This window comes from Salmo trutta, chromosome 3 (genome assembly GCF_901001165.1).
Source record: "Salmo trutta chromosome 3, fSalTru1.1, whole genome shotgun sequence".
NCBI lineage: Eukaryota > Metazoa > Chordata > Actinopteri > Salmoniformes > Salmonidae > Salmo > Salmo trutta.
Window position 1 is genome coordinate 68,411,948 of NC_042959.1, and position 23,034 is coordinate 68,434,981.

The window sequence follows — 23,034 nt, forward strand, 5'->3', positions numbered from 1 at the left end:
TAGGTTGAGGCAGCAGTGATAAGAGTGGGGTCTGCTACAGCAGGATAGGTTGAGGCAGCAGTGATAAGAGTGGGGTCTACTACAGCAGGATAGGTTGAGGCAGCAGTGATAAGAGTGGGGTCTGCTACAGCAGGATAGGTTGAGGCAGCAGTGATAAGAGTGGGGTCTGCTACAGCAGGATAGGTTGAGACAGCAGTGACAAGAGTGGGGTCTGCTACAGCAGGATAGGTTGAGGCAGCAGTGATAAGAGTGGGGTCTGCTACAGCAGGATAGGTTGAGGCAGCAGTGATAAGAGTGGGGTCTGCTACAGCAGGATAGGTTGAGGCAGCAGTGATAAGAGTGGGGTCTACTACAGCAGGATAGGTTGAGGCAGCAGTGATAAGAGTGGGGTCTGCTACAGCAGGATAGGTTGTGGCAGCAGTGATAAGAGTGGGGTCTGCTACAGCAGGATAGGCTGAGACAGCAGTGATAAGAGTGGGGTCTGCTACAGCAGGATAGGTTGAGGCAGCAGTGATAAGAGTGGGGTCTGCTACAGCAGGATAGGTTGTGGCAGCAGTGATAAGAGTGGGGTCTACAGCAGGACCTGGGTTCAAATATATGCATTTGACTATTTGTTATTTAAATAGCTTCTGTGTATTTGAGTATTTTCAAACATAGCCGAAAACAAGTACTTAAAACAAATATTTTAATGGTTATTTGTAAAACCAAATAGTTGACCAAACTGTATTTTAAAGTATTTTCTAATACTTATTTCAAATACTATTTTCAAATACATGGGTTAAATGCATGGGAGTGTATTTGAGTATCTCCAAATATATTCAAATATTCAACTACTTGTTTTTTCAAATAAAAGTGATCTGAATACTTGTTTTGAAACGTTATTGAAATACCTGAAATTGTATTTGAACCCAGGTCTTGGTCTACCTGGGATGGAATGTCCAACTCTACTGACCTCTGAGGGTGAGATTTCCAGGATAGGAGACCTGATAGTCCACTTCACTTCCCTTAGACCGTGGTATAGAGGAACCTGTACAGGAGAGTACTAGCCATGTTAAGGATAGGATAGGAGGATAGGACAGGATAGGAGACCTGATAGTCCACTCCACTTCCCTTAGACCGTGGTATAGAGGAACCTGTACAGGAGAGTACTAGCCATGTTAAGGATAGGATAGGAGGATAGGACAGGATAGGAGACCTGATAGTCCACTCCACTTCCCTTAGACCGTGGTATAGAGGAACCTGTACAGGAGAGTACTAGCCATGTTAAGTCAGCAATTAAACATGTATGATGCTCACAGTCACAATCCCTCTACTTAGAGAACAGCTTCTTGTGTACAGTCAACCAGCAGGTGGCAGTGCAGCAGTTAAGGAGCGATGTGGATTGTAGTATTGTGTGTGTGTGTATGTTAATGTTTATGTGTAGAGGGTAACATTTTCACCAACAGGAAAACGGTTTCCATTAAGGGTACATATACAAACACGCAGCATCGCCACCTATGAAAAATTAGGTCACAGTTGCCATTTCCGTGGAGGGGAGTCAAAGGTCAACGTAGAACCCAGGTGACACAAACTCTCTAGGCAAAGCAACCCTGGGAGTCAAAGGTCAACGTAGAACCCAGGTGACACAAACTCTCTAGGCAAAGCAACCCTGGGAGTCAAAGGTCAACGTAGAACCCAGGTGACACAAACTCTCTAGGCAAAGCAACCCTGGGAGTCAAAGGTCAACGTAGAACCCAGGTGACACAAACTCTCTAGACAAAGCAACCCTGGGAGTCAGAGGTCAACGTAGAACCCAGGTGACACAAACTCTCTAGACAAAGAAACTCTGGGAGTCGTCACAGAAGAGCTTAGAGGACGAGGGTTGAAATCAAACCTTTTATAACAATATTAGTTATTTTTCAAATACTTCATTGCCTGGCGCAGTGGATAAAAAGGAATTGTCCCAAAAGTACATACTCCGCCCATCTGGCACTCCAGGCAGACTCAATCAAATATAAAGTATTTGAAAAATCTCCCTCACACCGCACAAACTTCAAGAACAGATGTATCAGTAAAATTCGAAGCAGTGAAGCCCAGAAAGCGTGAGCAGTATCGATAGCAAAAGCTGTACATCTGAAGTAATTAAAGTAGTAGCAGTGTTGTTGTTGGCCAGTTGCTGGTAGGGGGCATAGAGGACTGTGGAGACTGAAGACTTACATGAGAGGGAGCGGGCCAGGCTACGGGCTTTAGTATGGGGCATAGAGGACTGTGGAGACTGAAGACTTACATGAGAGGGAGCGGGCCAGGCTACGGGCTTTAGTATGGGGCATAGAGGACTGTGGAGACTGAGGACTTACATGAGAGGGAGCGGGCCAGGCTACGGGCTTTAGCATGGGGCATAGAGGACTGTGGAGACTGAGGACTTACATGAGAGGGAGCGGGCCAGGCTACGGGCTTTAGCATGGGGCATAGAGGACTGTGGAGACTGAGGACTTACATGAGAGGGAGCGGGCCAGGCTACGGGCTTTAGCATGGGGCATAGAGGACTGTGGAGACTGAGGACTTACATGAGAGGGAGCGGGCCAGGCTACGGGCTTTAGCATGGGGCATAGAGGACTGTGGAGACTGAGGACTTACATGAGAGGGAGCGGGCCAGGCTGCGGGCTTTAGCATGGGGCATAGAGGACTGTGGAGACTGAGGACTTACATGAGAGGGAGCGGGCCAGGCTGCGGGCTTTAGCATGGGGCATAGAGGACTGTGGAGACTGAGGACTTACATGAGAGGGAGCGGGCCAGGCTACGGGCTTTAGCATGGCTCATCTCTCTACACCACTTGTTCACATCTTTGTAGGAGTAGAGCTTCAGGAAGAGGACGGTGTACACTCCCAGAGCAGACGCTCCACCCACTGAGAACAAGGACAATGTGCAATGTTAAATATGAGCAATATTTATGCAATATTTCCCATTAGAATTCACAGTCAATCATATTAAGTGTTGTATGCACAACAGTACAATACACATGATCCATTAAATGGAGTTAATGACGTGGGTGTGGGTGGTTGTAAATGATCTTGATGTGTAGTAGCACAGTGCGTTATGTAGTATATTTAAGCAATAAGGCCCGAGGTGGTGTGGTATATGAACCAATATACCACGGCTAAGGCCTGTTCTTAGGCACAACACAAGGTGGAGTGCCTGGATACAGCCTTTAGCCGTGGTATATTGGCCATATATCACAAACCCCCGAGGTGCCTTGCTATTATAAACTGTTTACCAACGTAATTAGAACAGTAAAAATAAATGTTGTGTCATACCTGTGGTATACGGTCTGATATACCACGGCTGTCAGCCAATCAGAATTCAGGGCTCGAACCACACAGTTTATAATATGGTACAGTCAACTTGAGGTATTCAACATGCATATCACACTGTAGAACAGAAAATAATGAAACCCTTTTATTCCCAGTTAGCGAAGACGTTGGCTTTGATGTGTAGCTAACAAACAGGCCACAACAAGAAGCTGAGGAATGCTGCCCACCTGGCTCTTACTGTCCTTATCTAGGGCTATCCATATATGTCAAGACTTACAACACTCACCATCCTCTCCTTGTCTATCACACAAGATGAACGACTGGGAACACAAAGTCCACTCACGTTCAACCAACTACCAGCAATACCGCCCGAGGTCCAGGGAAACCTGGCAAGGCCCCCAGGTCATTCTAACAGACTAGTACTGCTTTATCAACAGCGGCCATATGCTGCATGGAAATGGGCCGTGCTGGTTACCTAGTAGATGGCATGTGCACAGAGAGAAAGACAGAGACTGTCTCTCTCGCCAAGAGGAGCATCCGTGGCCCTCTCCCCTGACCTTGATGTATAAACAGTAGCTCTGCATGAGGTACAAGAGACAGATGGTACATCTTTGTCCGCTCCCGACTTTTAGGTAAGGAAGGATACTGTAGCTACACAGTCAACGTCCAGGGAAAGATTATCTGATTTGTGAGAGGTAAAATGAAGATCTTAAAGACACTAAGACACAAGACCTTCCTATTCTCCTCTAAGAGGAATGATTACTAAAAACTCATGACTGTAGCTTCACCTTTGTCTTTATGTGTGTACAGATGTAGGATCTTAATTTGAGCCAGTTTGCTACAGTAGGAAAATAATCCTGCAGCAAAAGGAAATTATTATTATTATGTGGACATTTGTGTAGGGGTTGATCCATTTTTCATAAGGGAAAATCAAGTCTGAAACGCCAAAGTGGAAATGACAAACTTCAGAAATACACAAGTTATACATTTCCTTTATTGCAGGAAAATTCTCCAGCAAAGGGGTGAACAAACTAAGATCCTACATTTGTAAACATGAAACTGTGGGTAAAGAACAACATCACAGACAGTTAATATCATCTTGTGGTTGTGGTCAGTTTCCTAAGTTCTGAGACATGTGTAGCCATGAGAGGCTCAGTTAGCTGTTGTATGTCACCAGATGCCATGCTGGCTAGCAACCAGCTTGATGAAGACAGGCAGAGCTGACCTGACATTGACCTGTCTCTCAGCCACTCCTCTTTTGGCCTCATATCCACCTCACTCCTTACTTCCTCTCCCTGTGAGCCAACTGGGACTGATCAAACACTGCCCAACTGATTCCATTCAAAAAAAAATCACACACTTGGATAATATAATACTACATTAACTACACATTAATGGCCAACTGATTCCATTAATATAAAATCACATACTTGGATAATATAATACTGCATTAACTACACATGAATAACCAACTGGATAATATAATACTATATTAACTGCACATTAATGACCAACTGGATAATATAACACTACATTAAATACACATTAATGACCAACTGGATAATATAATACTACATTAACTACACATTAATGACCAACTGGATAATATAATACTACATTAACTACACATTAATGACCAACTGGATAATATAATACTACATTAACTACACATTAATGTCCAACTGGATAATATAATACTACATTAACTACACATTAATGACCAACTGGATAATAAAATACTACATTAAATACACATTAATGACCAACTGGATAATATAATACTACATTAACTACACATTAATGACCAACTGGATAATATAATACCACATTAACTACACATTAATGACCAACTGGATAATATAATACTACATTAAATACACATTAATGACCAACTGAATAATATAATACTACATTAACTACACATTAATGACCAACTGGATAATATAATACTACATTAACTACACATTAATGACCAACTGGATAATATAACACTACATTAAATACACATTAATGACCAACTGGATAATATAATACTACATTAACTACACATTAATGCCCAACTAGATAATAGAATACTACATTAACTACACATTAATGACCAACTGGATAATATAATACTACATTAACTACACATTAATGACCAACTGGATAATATAATACTACATTAACTACACATTAATGACCAACTGGATAATATAATACTACATTAACTACACATTAATGCCCAACTAGATAATAGAATACTACACTACTGTAACTTCTGTAATGCAACTGATTCAATTAATATAAACTCTAACAGGGGTAGATCATAGAATACCACACTAAAGTCATTTCATTCAGATACAATTACACACTTAAATCATCAAATACTATGTCTTCACACTAACAATACTAATGTGGTGAAGACACACAGACACACACTAACTAAACTAATAGTGAAGACACACACTAACTTAACTAATAGTGAAGACACGCAGAGACACACTAACTAAACTAATAGTGAAGACACACACTAACTAAACTAATAGTGAAGAAACACAGAGACACACTAACTAAACGAATAGTGAAGACACACTAACTAAGCTAATAGTGAAGACACACACTAACGAAACGAATAGTGAAGACACACAGACACACACTAACTAAACTAATAGTGAAGACACACACTAACGAAACTAATAGTGAAGACACACAGATACACACTAACTAAACTAATAGTGAAGACACACACTAACTAAACTAATAGTGAAGACACGCAGAGACACACTAACTAAACTAATAGTGAAGACACACACTAACTAAACTAATAGTGAAGAAACACAGAGACACACTAACTAAACGAATAGTGAAGACACACTAACTAAACTAATAGTGAAGACACGCAGAGACACACTAACTAAACTAATAGTGAAGACACACACTAACTAAACTAATAGTGAAGAAACACAGAGACACACTAACTAAACGAATAGTGAAGACACACTAACTAAGCTAATAGTGAAGACACACACTAACGAAACGAATAGTGAAGACACACAGACACACACTAACTAAACTAATAGTGAAGACACACACTAACGAAACTAATAGTGAAGACACACAGATACACACTAACTAAACTAATAGTGAAGACACACACTAACTAAACTAATAGTGAAGACACGCAGAGACACACTAACTAAACTAATAGTGAAGACACACACTAACTAAACTAATAGTGAAGAAACACAGAGACACACTAACTAAATGAATAGGGAAGACACACTAACTAAGCTAATAGTGAAGACAGACATTAACTAAACTAATAGTGAAGACACACAGACACACACTAACTAAACTAATAGTGAAGACACACACTAACGAAACTAATAGTGAAGACACACACTAACTAAACTAATAGTGAAGACACACAGATACACACTAACTAAACTAATAGTGAAGACATATGGAGACACACTAACTAAACTAATAGTGAAAACACACTGCGACACACTAACTAAACTAATAGTGAAGACACACAGAGACACACTAACTAAACTAATAGTGAAGACACACTAACTAAACTAATAGTGAAGACACACAGAGACACACTAACTAAACTAATAGTGAAAACACATACTAACTAAACTAATAGTGAAGACACACAGAGACACACTAACTAAACTAATAGTGAAGACACACAGAGACACACTAACTAAACTAATAGTGAAGAAACACAGAGACACACTAACTAAACTAATAGTGAAGACACACAGAGACACACTAACTAAACTAATAGTGAAGACACACAGAGACACACTAACTAAACGAATAGTGAAGACACACTAACTAAGCTAATAGTGAAGACACACATTAACTAAACTAATAGTGAAGACACACACTAACGAAACTAATAGTGAGGACACACAGACACACACTAACTAAACTAATAGTGAAGACACACACTAACTAAACTAATAGTGAAGACACACAGATACACACTAACTAAACTAATAGTGGAGACACACACTAACTAAACTAATAGTGAAGACACATGGAGACACACTAACTAAACTAATAGTGAAGACATACTAACTAAACTAATAGTGAAGACACACACTAACTAAACTAATAGTGAAGACACACACTAACTAAACTAATAGTGAAGACACACAGAGACACACTAACTAAACTAATAGTGAAGACACACATAGACACACTAACTAAACTAATAGTGAAGACACACAGAGACACACTAACTAAACTAATAGTGAAAACACACACTAACTAAACTAATAGTGAAGACACAGAGACACACTAACTAAACTAATAGTGAAGACACACAGATACACACTAACTAAACTAATAGTGAAGACACACAGAGACACACTAACTAAACGAATAGCGAAGACACACACTAACTAAACTAATAGTGAAGACACACAGAGACACACTAACTAAACTAATAGTGAAGACACACAGAGACACACTAACTAAACTAATAGTGAAGACACACAGAGACACACTAACTAAACTAATAGTGAAGACACACAGCGACACACTAACTAAACTAATAGTGAAGACACACAGAGACACACTAACTAAACTAATAGTGAAGACACACACTAACTAAACTAATAGTGAAGACACACAGAGACACACTAACTAAACTAATAGTGAAGACACACAGAGACACACTAACTAAACTAATAGTGAAGACACACAGAGACACACTAACTAAACTAATAGTGAAGACACACAAAGACACACTAACTAAACTAATAGTGAAGACACACACAAACTAAACTAATAGTGAAGACACACAGAGACACACTAACTAAACTAATAGTGAAGACACACAAAGACACACTAACTAAACTAATAGTGAAGACACACAGAGACACACTAACTAAACTAATAGTGAAGACACACAGAGACACACTAACTAAACTAATAGTGAAGACACACACAAACTAAACTAATAGTGAAGACACACAGAGACACACTAACTAAACTAATAGTGAAGACACACAGAGACACACTAACTAAACTAATAGTGAAGACACACAGAGACACACTAACTAAACTAATAGTGAAGACACACAGCGACACACTAACTAAACTAATAGTGAAGACACACAGAGACACACTAACTAAACTAATAGTGAAGACACACACTAACTAAACTAATAGTGAAGACACACAGAGACACACTAACTAAACTAATAGTGAAGACACACAGCGACACACTAACTAAACTAATAGTGAAGACACACAGAGACACACTAACTAAACTAATAGTGAAGACACACACTAACTAAACTAATAGTGAAGACACACAGAGACACACTAACTAAACTAATAGTGAAGACACACAGAGACACACTAACTAAACTAATAGTGAAGACACACAGAGACACACTAACTAAACTAATAGTGAAGACACACAAAGACACACTAACTAAACTAATAGTGAAGACACACACAAACTAAACTAATAGTGAAGACACACAGAGACACACTAACTAAACTAATAGTGAAGACACACAAAGACACACTAACTAAACTAATAGTGAAGACACACAGAGACACACTAACTAAACTAATAGTGAAGACACACAGAGACACACTAACTAAACTAATAGTGAAGACACACACAAACTAAACTAATAGTGAAGACACACAGAGACACACTAACTAAACTAATAGTGAAGACACACAGAGACACACTAACTAAACTAATAGTGAAGACACACAGAGACACACTAACTAAACTAATAGTGAAGACACACAGCGACACACTAACTAAACTAATAGTGAAGACACACAGAGACACACTAACTAAACTAATAGTGAAGACACACACTAACTAAACTAATAGTGAAGACACACAGAGACACACTAACTAAACTAATAGTGAAAACACACAGCGACACACTAACTAAACTAATAGTGAAGACACACAGAGACACACTAACTAAACGAATAGTGAAGACACACAGAGACACACTAACTAAACTAATAGTGAAACATATAGACACACTAGATTCAGACACAGTTTTGTTTTTTTCTGAAAAGCAGGATTTGCTATACAGATGTAGGATCTTAATTTGAGCCAGTTTGCTACTGCAGGGAAAACCATACTGCAGCAACAGGAAATGTAAATGATTATGTGGATTATAATTAAAGAAAAACTCCACTCAGAAACTCTCCTTTGTTATTTTTTTCATTCATCCACAGTTGATACAGTCCCAAAATGTTTTGCATGTCAGCAGTCAAGTTTTCAAGATATTGGACTTTCAAGAAGCAACGTGTCACCGGCCACATCGTCATGATGATGCAAAACGGAAGGTTTTCCTGCAACAGGGCGATCAAATTAAGATCCTACATCTGTAGGCTGATGAGAACACATACAGCAGTACCTGGAGTCATGGACTTCACCATTAGTACGATAGCCACCGGGAAGCACAGTGTGACTGATAGGTTAATGGAATGAACCAGCAGCCCAACACGTTCACTGAAGCAGCCCTGGAGGGACAGAAGAACTGCACGTTAAGGCATAGCCGCGGGAAGCAGGGGTGTGAGGGGGCTGCAGCACCCCCTGAAAAATCACAATATATTTATATACTTTAAATCATTAAATAAAAATCACAAAAGTAGTGCACTGGCCCTTTAATAGTTCTGTATTAGCGGACTGATATAGCCGTCTGCAGCGCAGGAAAAACTTTTTTTATAACAATAATAGCAACAATGGTAAGTACATCAGAATGAAACTCACCACTGAGAGCCTTCGCTCTGTGTACAAAGCTGCCACAATAAACACGTTGGACACTGGAAGGAAAGACGAGACAAATGATGTCGGTGATCAAATAAATGTTACCAAACAAACACACGACAAGCATGGCGAGTTAACATATACAAGGGAGATGATACGATGATAAAATAAGACCTTATGTTGTTTCCTCCCTACAATACTGAGGGGGTTTGGGGGGGGGGGGGGTCCACCACTGGCCTGTTAAGATAAACCTGCTGTCACAGCATCAGCTTCTGGGACAAATGAGGCAGCACAAACACAGCATATGTGTTGCATAGACCACCTGCTACTACTGCACTGTTACTGTCCTACTGCAGGACTGGCAGGGGAGCTCTGCAGTGGAGAGGAAACACACACTTAAGCAAACACAAACACACACACACACACGCATGAGAACGGACACAAACACACATGCGTATGCATGAGCATGCACACACGAACATGCATGAAAGCACACACAGAAAGAAATGAAAGGCTGAACTATTTTGAATCATGGGATTATCTAACTAGCTGCAGGGCTGCCTCTCGCTCCATACCATATCATGTGACCTGGTCTTTGGAATAATGTTTTTCTGCTGTGTTTTGAAGAATACATCGTAGAATCAATTCTAAAGGCCTACAGTATTCAAAATGTCAAAGGCCTGATGGAATAGGTTGAGGTGGACTTTTATGGAAACTAAACCTCAATAAAACAGAGAATAAAATACAATAGTCTTCTGCCTCTAACGCCTTGGCAACTTCTGTGGAAACCAACCTTCAATAAAACAGAGAATAAAATACAGTAGGTGTCTGTCTCTAATGCCTTGGCACTATCTGTGCCTGGCTCACAATCAGAACAAGTGCTTGAGCTTAACTGATACTACAGCCAATAAAACAGACACTGGATCACGCGTCAATGACTACAAGTGTTAATAAAATAAATATGCTGCAATGCATATAAAACCAGTGCCTTCTGAGGGCGTCATAGTCTGCTATGCCCCAGTACTGTAATGTATAGGGTGTCCCATAGTCCTTCTCTCAGTACTGTACTGTATAGGGAGTCCCTTGTCCCATAGTCCTTCTCTCAGTACTGTACTGTATAGGGAGTCACTTGTCCCATAGTCCTTCTCTCAGTACTGTACTGTATAGGGAGTCCCTTGTCCCATAGTCCTTCTCTCAGTACTGTAGGTCCATAAAGTAGGCCAGGCGGATGGTCCTCAGGAGACGGCTGAGGCAGAACAGCCTGTAATGACCTGCATACAGATCTAGTGTGTAGGGGGAGTGATAATGTGTAAGGGGGAGTGATCAAGTGTGTAGGGTCTGGGGAATGATAGTGATAGTGTGTTGGGAGAGTGATGTATTGTGTAGGGTCTGGGGGAATGATAGTGATAGTGTGTAAGGGAGAGTGATCTAGTGCGTAGGGTCTGGGGAATGATAGTGATAGTGTGTTGGGAGAGTGATGTAGTGTGTAGGGTCTGGGGGAATGATAGTGATAGTGTGTTGGGAGAGTGATCTAGTGCGTAGGGTCTGGGGGAATGATAGTGATAGTGTGTTGGGAGAGTGATCTAGTGCGTAGGGTCTGGGGGAATGATAGTGATAGTGTGTTGGGAGAGTGATGTAGTGCGTAGGGTCTGGGGGAATGATAGTGATAGTGTGTTGGGAGAGTGATGTAGTGCGTAGGGTCTGGGGGAATGATAGTGATAGTGTGTTGGGAGAGTGATCTAGTGCGTAGGGTCTGGGGGAATGATAGTGATAGTGTGTTGGGATAGTGATGTAGTGTGTAGGGTCTGGGGGAATGATAGTGTGTTGGGAGAGTGATGTAGTGTGTAGGGTCTGGGGGAATGATAGTGATAGTGTGTTGGGAGAGTGATCTAGTGCGTAGGGTCTGGGGGAATGATAGTGATAGTGTGTTGGGAGAGTGATCTAGTGCGTAGGGTCTGGGGGAATGATAGTGTGTTGGGAGAGTGATGTAGTGTGTAGGGTCTGGGGGAATGATAGTGTGTTGGGAGAGTGATGTAGTGCGTAGGGTCTGGGGGAATGATAGTGATACTGTGTTGGGAGAGTGATCTAGTGCGTAGGGTCTGGGGAATGATAGTGATAGTGTGTTGGGAGAGTGATCTAGTGCGTAGGGTCTGGGGGAATGATAGTGATAGTGTGTTGGGAGAGTGATCTAGTGCGTAGGGTCTGGGGGAATGATAGTGTGTTCGGAGAGTGATGTAGTGCGTAGGGTCTGGGGGAATGATAGTGTGTTGGGAGAGTGATGTAGTGCGTAGGGTCTGGGGGAATGATAGTGATAGTGTGTTGGGAGAGTGATCTAGTGCGTAGGGTCTGGGGGAATGATAGTGTGTTGGGAGAGTGATCTAGTGCGTAGGGTCTGGGGGAATGATAGTGATAGTGTGTTGGGAGAGTGATGTAGTGCATAGGGTCTGGGGGAATGATAGTGTGTTGGGAGAGTGATGTAGTGCGTAGGGTCTGGGGGAATGATAGTGATAGTGTGTTGGGAGAGTGATGTAGTATGTAGGGTCTGGGGAATGATAGTGATAGTGTGTTGGGAGAGTGATGTAGTGTGTAGGGTCTGGGGGAATGATAGTGATAGTGTGTTGGGAGAGTGATCTAGTGCGTAGGGTCTGGGGGAATGATAGTGATAGTGTGTTGGGAGAGTGATCTAGTGTGTAGGGTCTGGGGGAATGATAGTGATAGTGTGTAAGGGGGAGTGATCTAGTGCGTAGGGTCTGAGGGAATGATAGTGTGTTGGGAGAGTGATGTAGTGAGTAGGGTCTGGGGGAATGATAGTGTGTTGGGAGAGTGATGTAGTGTGTAGGGTCTGGGGGAATGATAGTGATAGTGTGTTGGGAGAGTGATCTAGTGCGTAGGGTCTGGGGGAATGATAGTGATAGTGTGTTGGGAGAGTGAACTAGTGCGTAGGGTCTGGGGGAATGATAGTGATAGTGTGTAAGGGGGAGCGATCTAGTGCGTAGGGTCTGGGGGAATGATAGTGTGTTGGGAGAGTGATGTAGTGCGTAGGGTCTGGGGGAATGATAGTGATAGTGTGTTGGGAGAGGGATCTAGTGCGTAGGGTCTGGGGGAATGATAGTGATAGTGTGTTGGGAGAGTGATGTAGTGCGTAGGGTCTGGGGGAATGATAGTGTGTTGGGAGAGTGATGTAGTGCGTAGGGTCTGGGGGAATGATAGTGATAGTGTGTTGGGAGAGTGATCTAGTGCGTAGGGTCTGGGGGAATGATAGTGATAGTGTGTTGGGAGAGTGATGTAGTGTGTAGGGTCTGGGGGAATGATAGTGATAGTGTGTTGGGAGAGTGATCTAGTGCGTAGGGTCTGGGGGAATGATAGTGATAGTGTGTTGGGAGAGTGATCTAGTGCGTAGGGTCTGGGGGAATGATAGTGATAGTGTGTTGGGAGAGTGATCTAGTGTGTAGGGTCTGGGGGAATGATAGTGATAGTGTGTAAGGGGGAGTGATCTAGTGCGTAGGGTCTGGGGGAATGATAGTGTGTTGGGAGAGTGATGTAGTGTGTAGGGTCTGGGGGAATGATAGTGTGTTGGGAGAGTGATGTAGTGCGTAGGGTCTGGGGGAATGATAGTGATACTGTGTTGGGAGAGTGATCTAGTGCATAGGGTCTGGGGGAATGATAGTGTGTTGGGAGAGTGATGTAGTGTGTAGGGTCTGGGGGAATGATAGTGATAGTGTGTTGGGAGAGTGATCTAGTGCATAGGGTCTGGGGGAATGATAGTGATAGTGTGTTGGGAGAGTGATCTAGTGCGTAGGGTCTGGGGGAATGATAGTGATAGTGTGTAAGGGGGAGTGATCTAGTGTGTAGGGTCTGGGGGAATGATAGTGTGTTGGGAGAGTGATGTAGTGCGTAGGGTCTGGGGGAATGATAGTGATAGTGTGTTGGGAGAGTGATCTAGTGCGTAGGGTCTGGGGGAATGATAGTGATAGTGTGTTGGGAGAGTGATGTAGTGCGTAGGGTCTGGGGGAATGATAGTGTGTTGGGAGAGTGATGTAGTGCATAGGGTCTGGGGGAATGATAGTGATAGTGTGTTGGGAGAGTGATGTAGTATGTAGGGTCTGGGGAATGATAGTGATAGTGTGTTGGGAGAGTGATGTAGTGTGTAGGGTCTGGGGGAATGATAGTGATAGTGTGTTGGGAGAGTGATGTAGTGTGTAGGGTCTGGGGGAATGATAGTGATAGTGTGTTGGGAGAGTGATCTAGTGCGTAGGGTCTGGGGGAATGATAGTGATAGTGTGTTGGGAGAGTGATCTAGTGCGTAGGGTCTGGGGGAATGATAGTGATAGTGTGTAAGGGGGAGTGATCTAGTGCGTAGGGTCTGGGGGAATGATAGTGTGTTGGGAGAGTGATGTAGTGTGTAGGGTCTGGGGGAATGATAGTGATAGTGTGTTGGGAGAGTGATGTAGTGTGTAGGGGGAGTGAGGGGGAATATCCAGAAGGACCCTAAATGACATGCTAGAACTGAGTAAAGTCCACGTACCGATAACAAGGCACGCTGCAGGCATGTTGTAGGGGTCCTTTATGAATAGAGAAACCACTTGTATTGGGTCCACTAGAATACCATACCTAGAACAACAGAACACTGTGGTTAGACACTCAGAGCTCAGCTGAATCAAACCACATTCTTATTTTATATCTCGTGTGTTTTTGTTCTACCTTGTTATTTTTAGTATTACATTGTTATTGATTACTGCATTGTTGGGATTAGAGCTTTCAAGAAAGACATTTCACTGTACTTGTTCGTGTGACATTAAAACTTAACTTGAAACATTTCAGCCTTTCAGTTTTCACAATGCTGAGAGTGTGAGTGATGCAGCATGTTTGAGTGAATCAGGCACAGAACCTCCTATCTTACTTTACAGTAATACATGACAATGTACCCTCCTTGCACGTCTTTACCACAGTATGCCTTTAGTAAGCAATGCCTGGCTGCTCCCTATAGGCTGCTACTGTGCTGGGCATCTGTGGACAGTCAGGAGGAATCGCGCTTGCATTAGCGTACAGGACAGCATACGGTCTTAGCAGGGGCTGATGTTACATTCCATTCTCTGAAAACAAGGCCTTTACTTCCAACCGTCAAATGACAGCCATAAGACTACACTCTCCTTTCCCCCCTCTTCTCTTATGGCAAGCTTCTCATAACGTACTGTACTTACTTTAAAAGGTTTTCCAAGAACAGACGGGCATTGCTTAAGACCTACAACAAAAGAGGGCTTGTAAATTCATTGCATCCTTGAAAATACAGTTTGTTTCACTTGGTACAAGCATACATTCATCATATGATTCAATTACAGTGTCTCTTTTCCACTGTAGTTTCAAGTTTAATTAGTCGTATATACGTGATACACATGGTATATATCGTCAAATGAAATGCTTACTTGAAGGTTCCTTTTCGACAATACAACAATAAGAAATAATAACAGTTAAGAATACAAACAAAGTAAATGCCTCAGTAGAATAAACATTTTAGCATAATACAGGAAGTGGCAGGGCTGAGTATTTGTAGAGTTCTGATTTTGGAACAGGTTGCAGCTGGTGGGGATCTGCTCTGACTCTAGCACATCTGTCTCCACTCCAACAATCTGATAAACCCACAGAGAGAGAGAGAGGGAGAGGGCACTGGGGGAGTGGCGGCAGGTTAGAGAGACACAGGATGAGAGCAGAAACGGCTTGAAATGCAGACTGACTGAGCAGATGCTACAATCTGGCAGCGTGGAAGTGGCAGGGCTGAGTATTTGTAGAGTTCTGATTTTGGAACAGGTTGCAGCTGGTGGGGATCTGCTCTGACTCCAGCACATCTGTCTCCACTCCAACAATCAGATAAACCCACACAGAGCGAGAGAGGGAGAGGGCACTGGGGGTGTGGCGGCAGGTTAGGGAGACACAGGATGAGAAGTAGGCAGGGGCAGATGTAACAAAGAGTCTGGTAGCAGCAGTTGTGATGTGTGTGTAGCATGAATGTATGAGGGTGTGTGTGGATGAGTGTACATGTATATCTGTGTAGGTGTGAGTGAGTGCATGTGTACTAAGGTGCAGTATTTATTTTCTGCTGTAGATGCACCTAACTCCATTAGAGAACCGGAGAAAACTCCATAAGAGAACAGAAGGAATCTCCATTAGAGAACCAAAGGAAACTCCATAAGAGAACTGGAGGAAACTCCAATAGAGAACCGGAGGAAACTCCATTAGAGAACAGGAGGAAACTCCATAAATGAGCCGGAAGAAACTCCATTAGAGAACCGGAGGAAACTCCATAAGAGAACCGGAGGAAACTCCATTAGAGAACCGGAGGAAACTCCATAAGAGAACGGGAGGAAACTCCATTAGAGAACCGGAGGAAACTCCCTTAGAGAACCGGAGGAAACTCCATAAGAGAACCGGAGGAAACTCCATAAGAGAACCGGAGGAAACTCCATTAGAGAACAGGAGGAAACTCCATAAGTAAACCGGAAGAAACTTCATTAGAGAACCGGAGGAAACTCCATAAGAGAATCGGAGGAAACTCCATTAGAGAACCGGAGGAAACTCCATTAGAGAACCGGAGGAAACTCCATAAGAGAACCGGAGGAAACTCCATTAGAGAACAGGAGGAAACTCCATAAGTAAACCGGAAGAAACTCCATTAGAAAACTGGAGAAAACTTCATAAGAGAACTGGAGGAAACTCCATAAGAAAACTGGAGGAAACTCCATATCAAGGGGACTTTATTCATTTTATGAATAAGTCCAAAGGCCACGCAATATACCTCAGTAAACCCTTTAAGGGCAGTAGACTGTAACACGTTACACTATACCTCAGGAAACCCTTTACGGGCAGTAGACTGTAACACGTTACACTATACCTCAGTAAGCCCTTTACGGGCAGTTTGGTTTAGTTCATTTCTATGCACTAGACAGGGCGAAGGACGTCAGAGAAGCCCAGTCTGAAGATAATGATAACTCTGTTCAATTTATTGCACATTGAGCAGTGATGGGCATCTAAAAAGTCCACATAGGTAGCTAAAACAAAGGATTAAATTGAAACTTCAGCTGGAGAAATCTCCAACTCGGTTGCTGAGGTGAAGGATTAAATTGAAGCCTTAGTGGGGAGGAAACTCCATCTGTAGCTCATTGCTATGAGCTGAATGGCACAGTTGCTAGGGTGAAAACTGTGGTTGAAGCTGGAGGAATTGTTGCATTTTCATTGCCTTTATCGTTGCACTTGCCTATGAATCACATTATTATGAACAGTACTGACGTCAAACGGAAGAACCAAGGACACGGGTGGTTGCTAACGTTGTGAGATTCTCGCTAGTGTTTAGAGAACAACTGGTTCTGAGAGATTAGGATCAGGACCTGCAATTGTAACAGTAAGCAACTGTAACCAAATGGATGACTGCAATGTAGCCGTTATTATGAGTACATGTTGCAATGATTGCTAAGGCATACTAATATTAAAGTGTGTATAGTTATTTCAAATGTATGTAGTTCTGTACCTGTCTATTATTTAAAAAACTGTTGTTTTAAACTGTCTATTAATGTTATGTATTGTGATTTTATGTAGTTCTGCCCTTCAGCTGTAATGGTCTATTAATGTCATGTTTTATGTGGACCACAGGAAGGGTAGCTGCAGCTTTGGCTCTAGCTAATGGAGATTCTAATAAAATACCAAATACAGTACTATTTGTGGATCTCATCTTGACAGCTAAAAGATGAAGTGTTTGCAAGTCAAGATAATCATCCTCTTGATTTTTAGGTCTGTCTTGTGATTCTCTCCCTCCCTTGTTGAAAATGTTTCATTTTGGATTGTAATATCTTATTATGGAATACATAGACTTCTCCACGTTCAATGGGAATTTGAGAAGAAGTTCAAAGAATGAACAAAGTACTGTGATGACAAAATGATCTTGTTTCAGAGAGTGGATTATCAACAGTTTTAGAAATGTGAATTTATTCTCCACGGCTTTGATGAAGGGGACTAAGCTGGCGGTGCTCTAGATTTGACGTGAATTCAGATCAACGAACTAGCTGTTGCAGAATGATTACTTTAGATAGAATCTCAATACCATATTTCCCCACAATAATTCCACATGGAAATGTCAGTGTGTTTTTCTAAGGGAATGGTACCCCCATGTTTCCCTTAGCATCATCAAACCATCCTTGAACTCCAACATCTCTCTCTAAAGATTAAAACAATGGTTTATGTGGTTGTACTGAGACTCACTGAGAGCTAGAGGAATGGGAATGTCCTGCTGTTTCCCATCCTCTCACACACTGACTTCAAAGCCAAACTGAATTAGCAAAACACAAGGTTATTAACAAAGTGATTAGCTAACTATATAGCTAAGCGTTACGTGTCCCACTTTAGGATTGGACAGAATAGTCTAGTCCAGCAACAGTAAGTGCTGCGGCACAAGTGCAATGTACCTCTACTATCCTGCGTCTTGTAAGTTAAGCCTAAAGGAATCTTACAGAATATCAGAGTATTACATGAAAGCAGGATGACCTTGGCTTCACCTCAATCCACATCACCTCCTTTAGCAGCAAAATCATTAAAAGACAAAAGAATATGATGAGAAATATGATGTTGTCTCACTTTCACTGTAATCTTGCTAAACTAAAAGAACAGGAACACAGAGTAGCCTCGGGCTAGATATATAATCCTGTTGAGGTGTTCTGAATAAGTGCCTGGTGTCTTTAAACACTGTGGTTTCAGGCCCAGCGTGGGATGAATATGCCTTCTGGTGAGACCTGGAGGCACACACCCACCACCGCACAGTGATGCTCTCTGATTGACTCCTCTTGTAGGAGGTAAGTCAGTTAAGAACTAATTCTTATTTAGAATGACGGCCTACACCGGCCAAACCCAGACGACGCTGGGCCAATTGTGCGCCTACCCTACAGGACTCCCAATCCCGGCCGGTTGTGATATAGCCTGGATTCGAACCAGGGTGTCTGTAGTGACGCCTCTAGCCTTAGACCGCTGCGCCACTCGGGGGCCCCTATGTGTTAAGGGCATCACTACAGACACCCTGGTCTAAGCCCTGTCTAAGATGGGTGGGTGGGGGGGGGGGGGTAGTGTAAGCCATATGGAATTGTTTTAAGAAGGTCATTTTGCCATTTGATTTAGAATTTTAAGACCCATTGAAGTATAAAAAAAAAAAAATTGTTGATGAAAAATGTTATTTTGCCTTACTGCAATTTTCCCATACAAACGCATTTAATAACAGATTCACTACATAGAACAACAGATAGTCCCCCCCAAAGAATCTAAAGGAAGTTTGTTCTGAAGTGTCTGTCCTATATCTGAGAGATATACTGTAAACTAATTTATTATTATTATTATTTTTTACATGTATAACCCCTTATTTTTGGCACTAAACAGTCTAAGCCCTGTCTAAACTGGGGGTCTACTAAGCTATAAGGAATTGTTTTAGGGTCATACCAAGGATCATTTTTCTATTTGATTTTGAATTTGATGACCCATTGAAGTATCAAAAATGTTATTTTTTACAAAATTATTTGATGAATAATTTTAATTTAGCCTTACTGCTACTAGCCCATACAAACGAATTGTATAACATATTCACTACATGGAACAACATAGTCCCCCCCCAAAATGATTAGGTATTAAGATGTAGCCTAAGAGGGAAACCTGGCCAGTGATTGTAGTGTTTACACTGACCTGAGTGTTGTTGAGCAGACTGGAGAATTAACTGAGACTCTCAGTATGACGTTGCAGAAGGAAACTTACCAGCATGACAACACACCAGTTAAGGACTCCTCTGTAGTTTCTGTAACCGCTGGCAGAGCTCAACAGGGACTCCTGCAACCTGTGGCAACTGAGGCATGAAGAGACATGGGATAGTTTGAATACGTGCACACTCATTTACTGTACTGTACTACAGCTATAGTTAACTGATCTGAAAAACACTTCCCAAATGACGTCCGCAACACACCACCGACTTCCCTTCGAGTTTTGTAAAAAAAATAAAAAAATTTTAAATGTACCCCTTTTTATCCGCAATTTGACATATTGCCTATTGGACCAGCATGGGTGACATATAGACTATGCGAAATGATTAAAAGTACATAATTCATTCTACCCCATTATAAGTGTTCATAAGGAAAGATTGCACAAGTGGGTGCAGTAATAAATACAGTCGCGATCTGTTTTCCCTGGCATAAATTCACCCCACTGTAACGACACGTCTGGGTTTTGTTAGTTTATGCCTCACCTCTGTCTATCACTAGGAACATTTCTTCCTTTCTTCCTTTCTTTTGACGTGGTAGAAGGCAAATCGGACACATTTCGCTTCGTTACAATGTTGCCGCTGTCACCGTGGCCGTTAATACTTTCATTAACCGCTGACCGCCCATTCACTTGTTTCAAAGTAACACCTTTTCCAGTGGATATAGTGGCTCTTCTTTTGCGGATAAGGGCCCCTGTTTCTTCCATGATATCGCCAATCTTCAGAGCTCTAGATTCATTTGACGTCTAGCCTACTTTGCAGGCAGCTATAACACATGCCCACTATTGCCAAACATCACACTGTCAGAGAGAGCAAGAGGAAGTTGGGATTGCAAAACGCGATACTGTCAATAACTATATGGATACTGTAGTTGTAGTGGGCAGCAGGCAACAGTTCCGTATTGACTGTATACGTAAGAATGTGGCGTGGTGGAACAGAACCGTGGAGGAGTGGCAAGTCTGACGACACTGGTTGGACTGCTGCCAGTTATGAAGGTGAGGGCTATATTAAGTTAGGAACAGATCGCAATTTAATGGAGGGAGGGGTGGTCCAAAATAGGAGAGGGTGGTTAAACTTTTTTGTGTTGCTATGGGGAGAGTGTTTATTCTGCACTGTCATATTCGTGTATGTAGGTGGCAGGGAAGTCAGGCGCAGGAGAAACCAAGTTGGTTAATATGGAGTATTTAATGAAAAACAAACTCCAAAACCAAAGTGCAAAATAAAATGGGTAAAGGATACCCGTCGCACACCGATACACAAACCCACGTAACATAACATACAAACAATCACCGACAAGGACATGAGGGGAAACAGAGGGTTAAATACACAAGTAATTAATGGGATTGGAAACAGGTGTGATGGAAGACAAAACCAATGGAAAATGAAAAACTGATCAATGATGGCTAGAAGACCGGTGACGTCGACCGCCGAGCACCGCCCGTGCAAGGAGGGTCATCGACTTCGGCAGAAGTCGTGACAGGCACAGGGGAGGCTAGTATGTTTTATTTCCTGGTTAACGTTCACACTTCTGTAGGTTTTACTATATAATGTCTTCCATATAGCCAAATGTCCTCATCTGCTTGCATGCGCCTGCCCTATATCAAGTTGTTTTGGTACTTCCCTTATGTGATATAGGCTTTTCAGTTTTCCGTGTGCTTACTTTTGCTATACAGGTCAGTATAGTCTACACTCTAAACATTAGGGGTTCAACAAGGGTTCTTCTAAGATCCTCAAAGTTCTTTGAAGAACCTTAGGGTTCTTGACACTGAAAAGTGCCCCCAAAGGTTCTTCCAAGAACCCCATATGAGGTGGGGTTCAGGAACCTCCTTAGTTGGTGGGGGTTCTTGCAGGAACCTAACTGCCCAACTGAAACATTTGAATTTGAAAGTACAGTAGGTGCAGACACTTAACTGATTTTTTTTTTATGGTAAGCTTTAAGATTTAAGGTAAGCTTGTTCATTGTATGATCTAAATTGATATTGTTTTATGATGATACCATCTATCTTTTCATATTTGTGCAAATCTTTCGAAAACAGAAAATGGACACAATTCAATGGATATCAATCAACACAGAGGTAAGAATATGTATGCTATAAGAATATGTTGAAGGCTAGCTGCTTAGGGTGCAGATGACTGAACTGCTCATGTTTGTGTCTGTGTCTGCAGGTATACAGACGAGGAGGCATACAAAGATATGTCAATTGGTATTGGTATGTTATGCAGATCACATTTACCATCCTCCTCCCTTACGTCTTCAATGAATATCCCATATAAAGGTCTCTACATTATGGACAAGGTATGTGTATGAAAACCATTATCAAAACAGTTTTTTTCATTCCCATTTACCACAAAAAGGTATGAATACTGTCATGTGCATGTTTTGTTAATCATCTGTATCAGGTATTCCCAAACTAGGGGTATGCACAATGCCGTCGGTGGTACGCCAAATAAAAATTCACATTTAAAAAAAATTATATATATATATATATATATATATATATATGTATGTCTTCTCATTTTAAAACAGTATATTTATATTTTCCAATGGGGCTATACATTTTGGTGAGTTTTTTTTCCTGCTCTGAGTAGCCTGGTTTCACTGCCACAAATAAAATTAAACACAATGTCAAATACAGGTAGCCTAGTCACATAATTAACATCCAATCACATGAACTGTTATTCTCTCACAGGAATTCCACTAACGGTCCGTATGTAGGCAAACGTAGCTGCTGCTCATGTTGGTATCTGTACTGAATGCGCAAAAGCCATGACAGGGAGACATAGTGGAGTGTTAACGCACGTGTAAGCAGTTGCTCCCAATGCCACTTGGGTACACTGCAGCATCCACCGAGAGGCTCTTGTTGCCAAGGGAATGCCTTACAGCTTGAAAGACGTTTTGGACACTACAGTGAAAATGGTTAACTTTGTTAAAGCAAGGCCCCTGAACTCTTGTGTATTTCCTCACTATGCAATGATATGGGCAGCGACCATGTAACGCTTTTACAACATACTGAAGAGCACTGGTTATCAAGGGGAAAAGTATTGACACGTTTTTTTTAATTGAGAGATGAGCTTAAAGTTTTCTTTACTGACCTAATTTTCACTTGTCTGACCGCTTGCATGAGTTTCTCACACGACTGGCCTATCTGGGTGATGTTTTTCTTGTCTGAATGATCTGAATCTAGGATTACAGGGACTCTCCGCAACTATAGTCA

General features: G+C 41.9%; 1 protein-coding gene across 1 annotated transcript in view; it reads right to left on the reverse strand.

The window, feature by feature from the left end:
• Positions 1 to 20,729, reverse strand: part of LOC115185682 (diacylglycerol O-acyltransferase 1) — a 28,392-nt gene extending 7,663 nt beyond the window's left edge. Inside the window, exons 1-8 of the mRNA XM_029745796.1 lie at positions 20,306 to 20,729; positions 19,822 to 19,909; positions 15,246 to 15,286; positions 14,570 to 14,655; positions 10,048 to 10,100; positions 9,692 to 9,797; positions 2,746 to 2,885; positions 953 to 1,004 (exon numbers count right to left, since the gene is read on the reverse strand). Of these exons, the coding sequence (XP_029601656.1) occupies positions 953 to 1,004; positions 2,746 to 2,885; positions 9,692 to 9,797; positions 10,048 to 10,100; positions 14,570 to 14,655; positions 15,246 to 15,286; positions 19,822 to 19,909; positions 20,306 to 20,526 (787 nt within the window). The 5' untranslated portion in view covers positions 20,527 to 20,729. The remainder of the gene's footprint in view (positions 1 to 952; positions 1,005 to 2,745; positions 2,886 to 9,691; positions 9,798 to 10,047; positions 10,101 to 14,569; positions 14,656 to 15,245; positions 15,287 to 19,821; positions 19,910 to 20,305) is intronic.
• Positions 20,730 to 23,034: the final 2,305 nt, after the last annotated feature.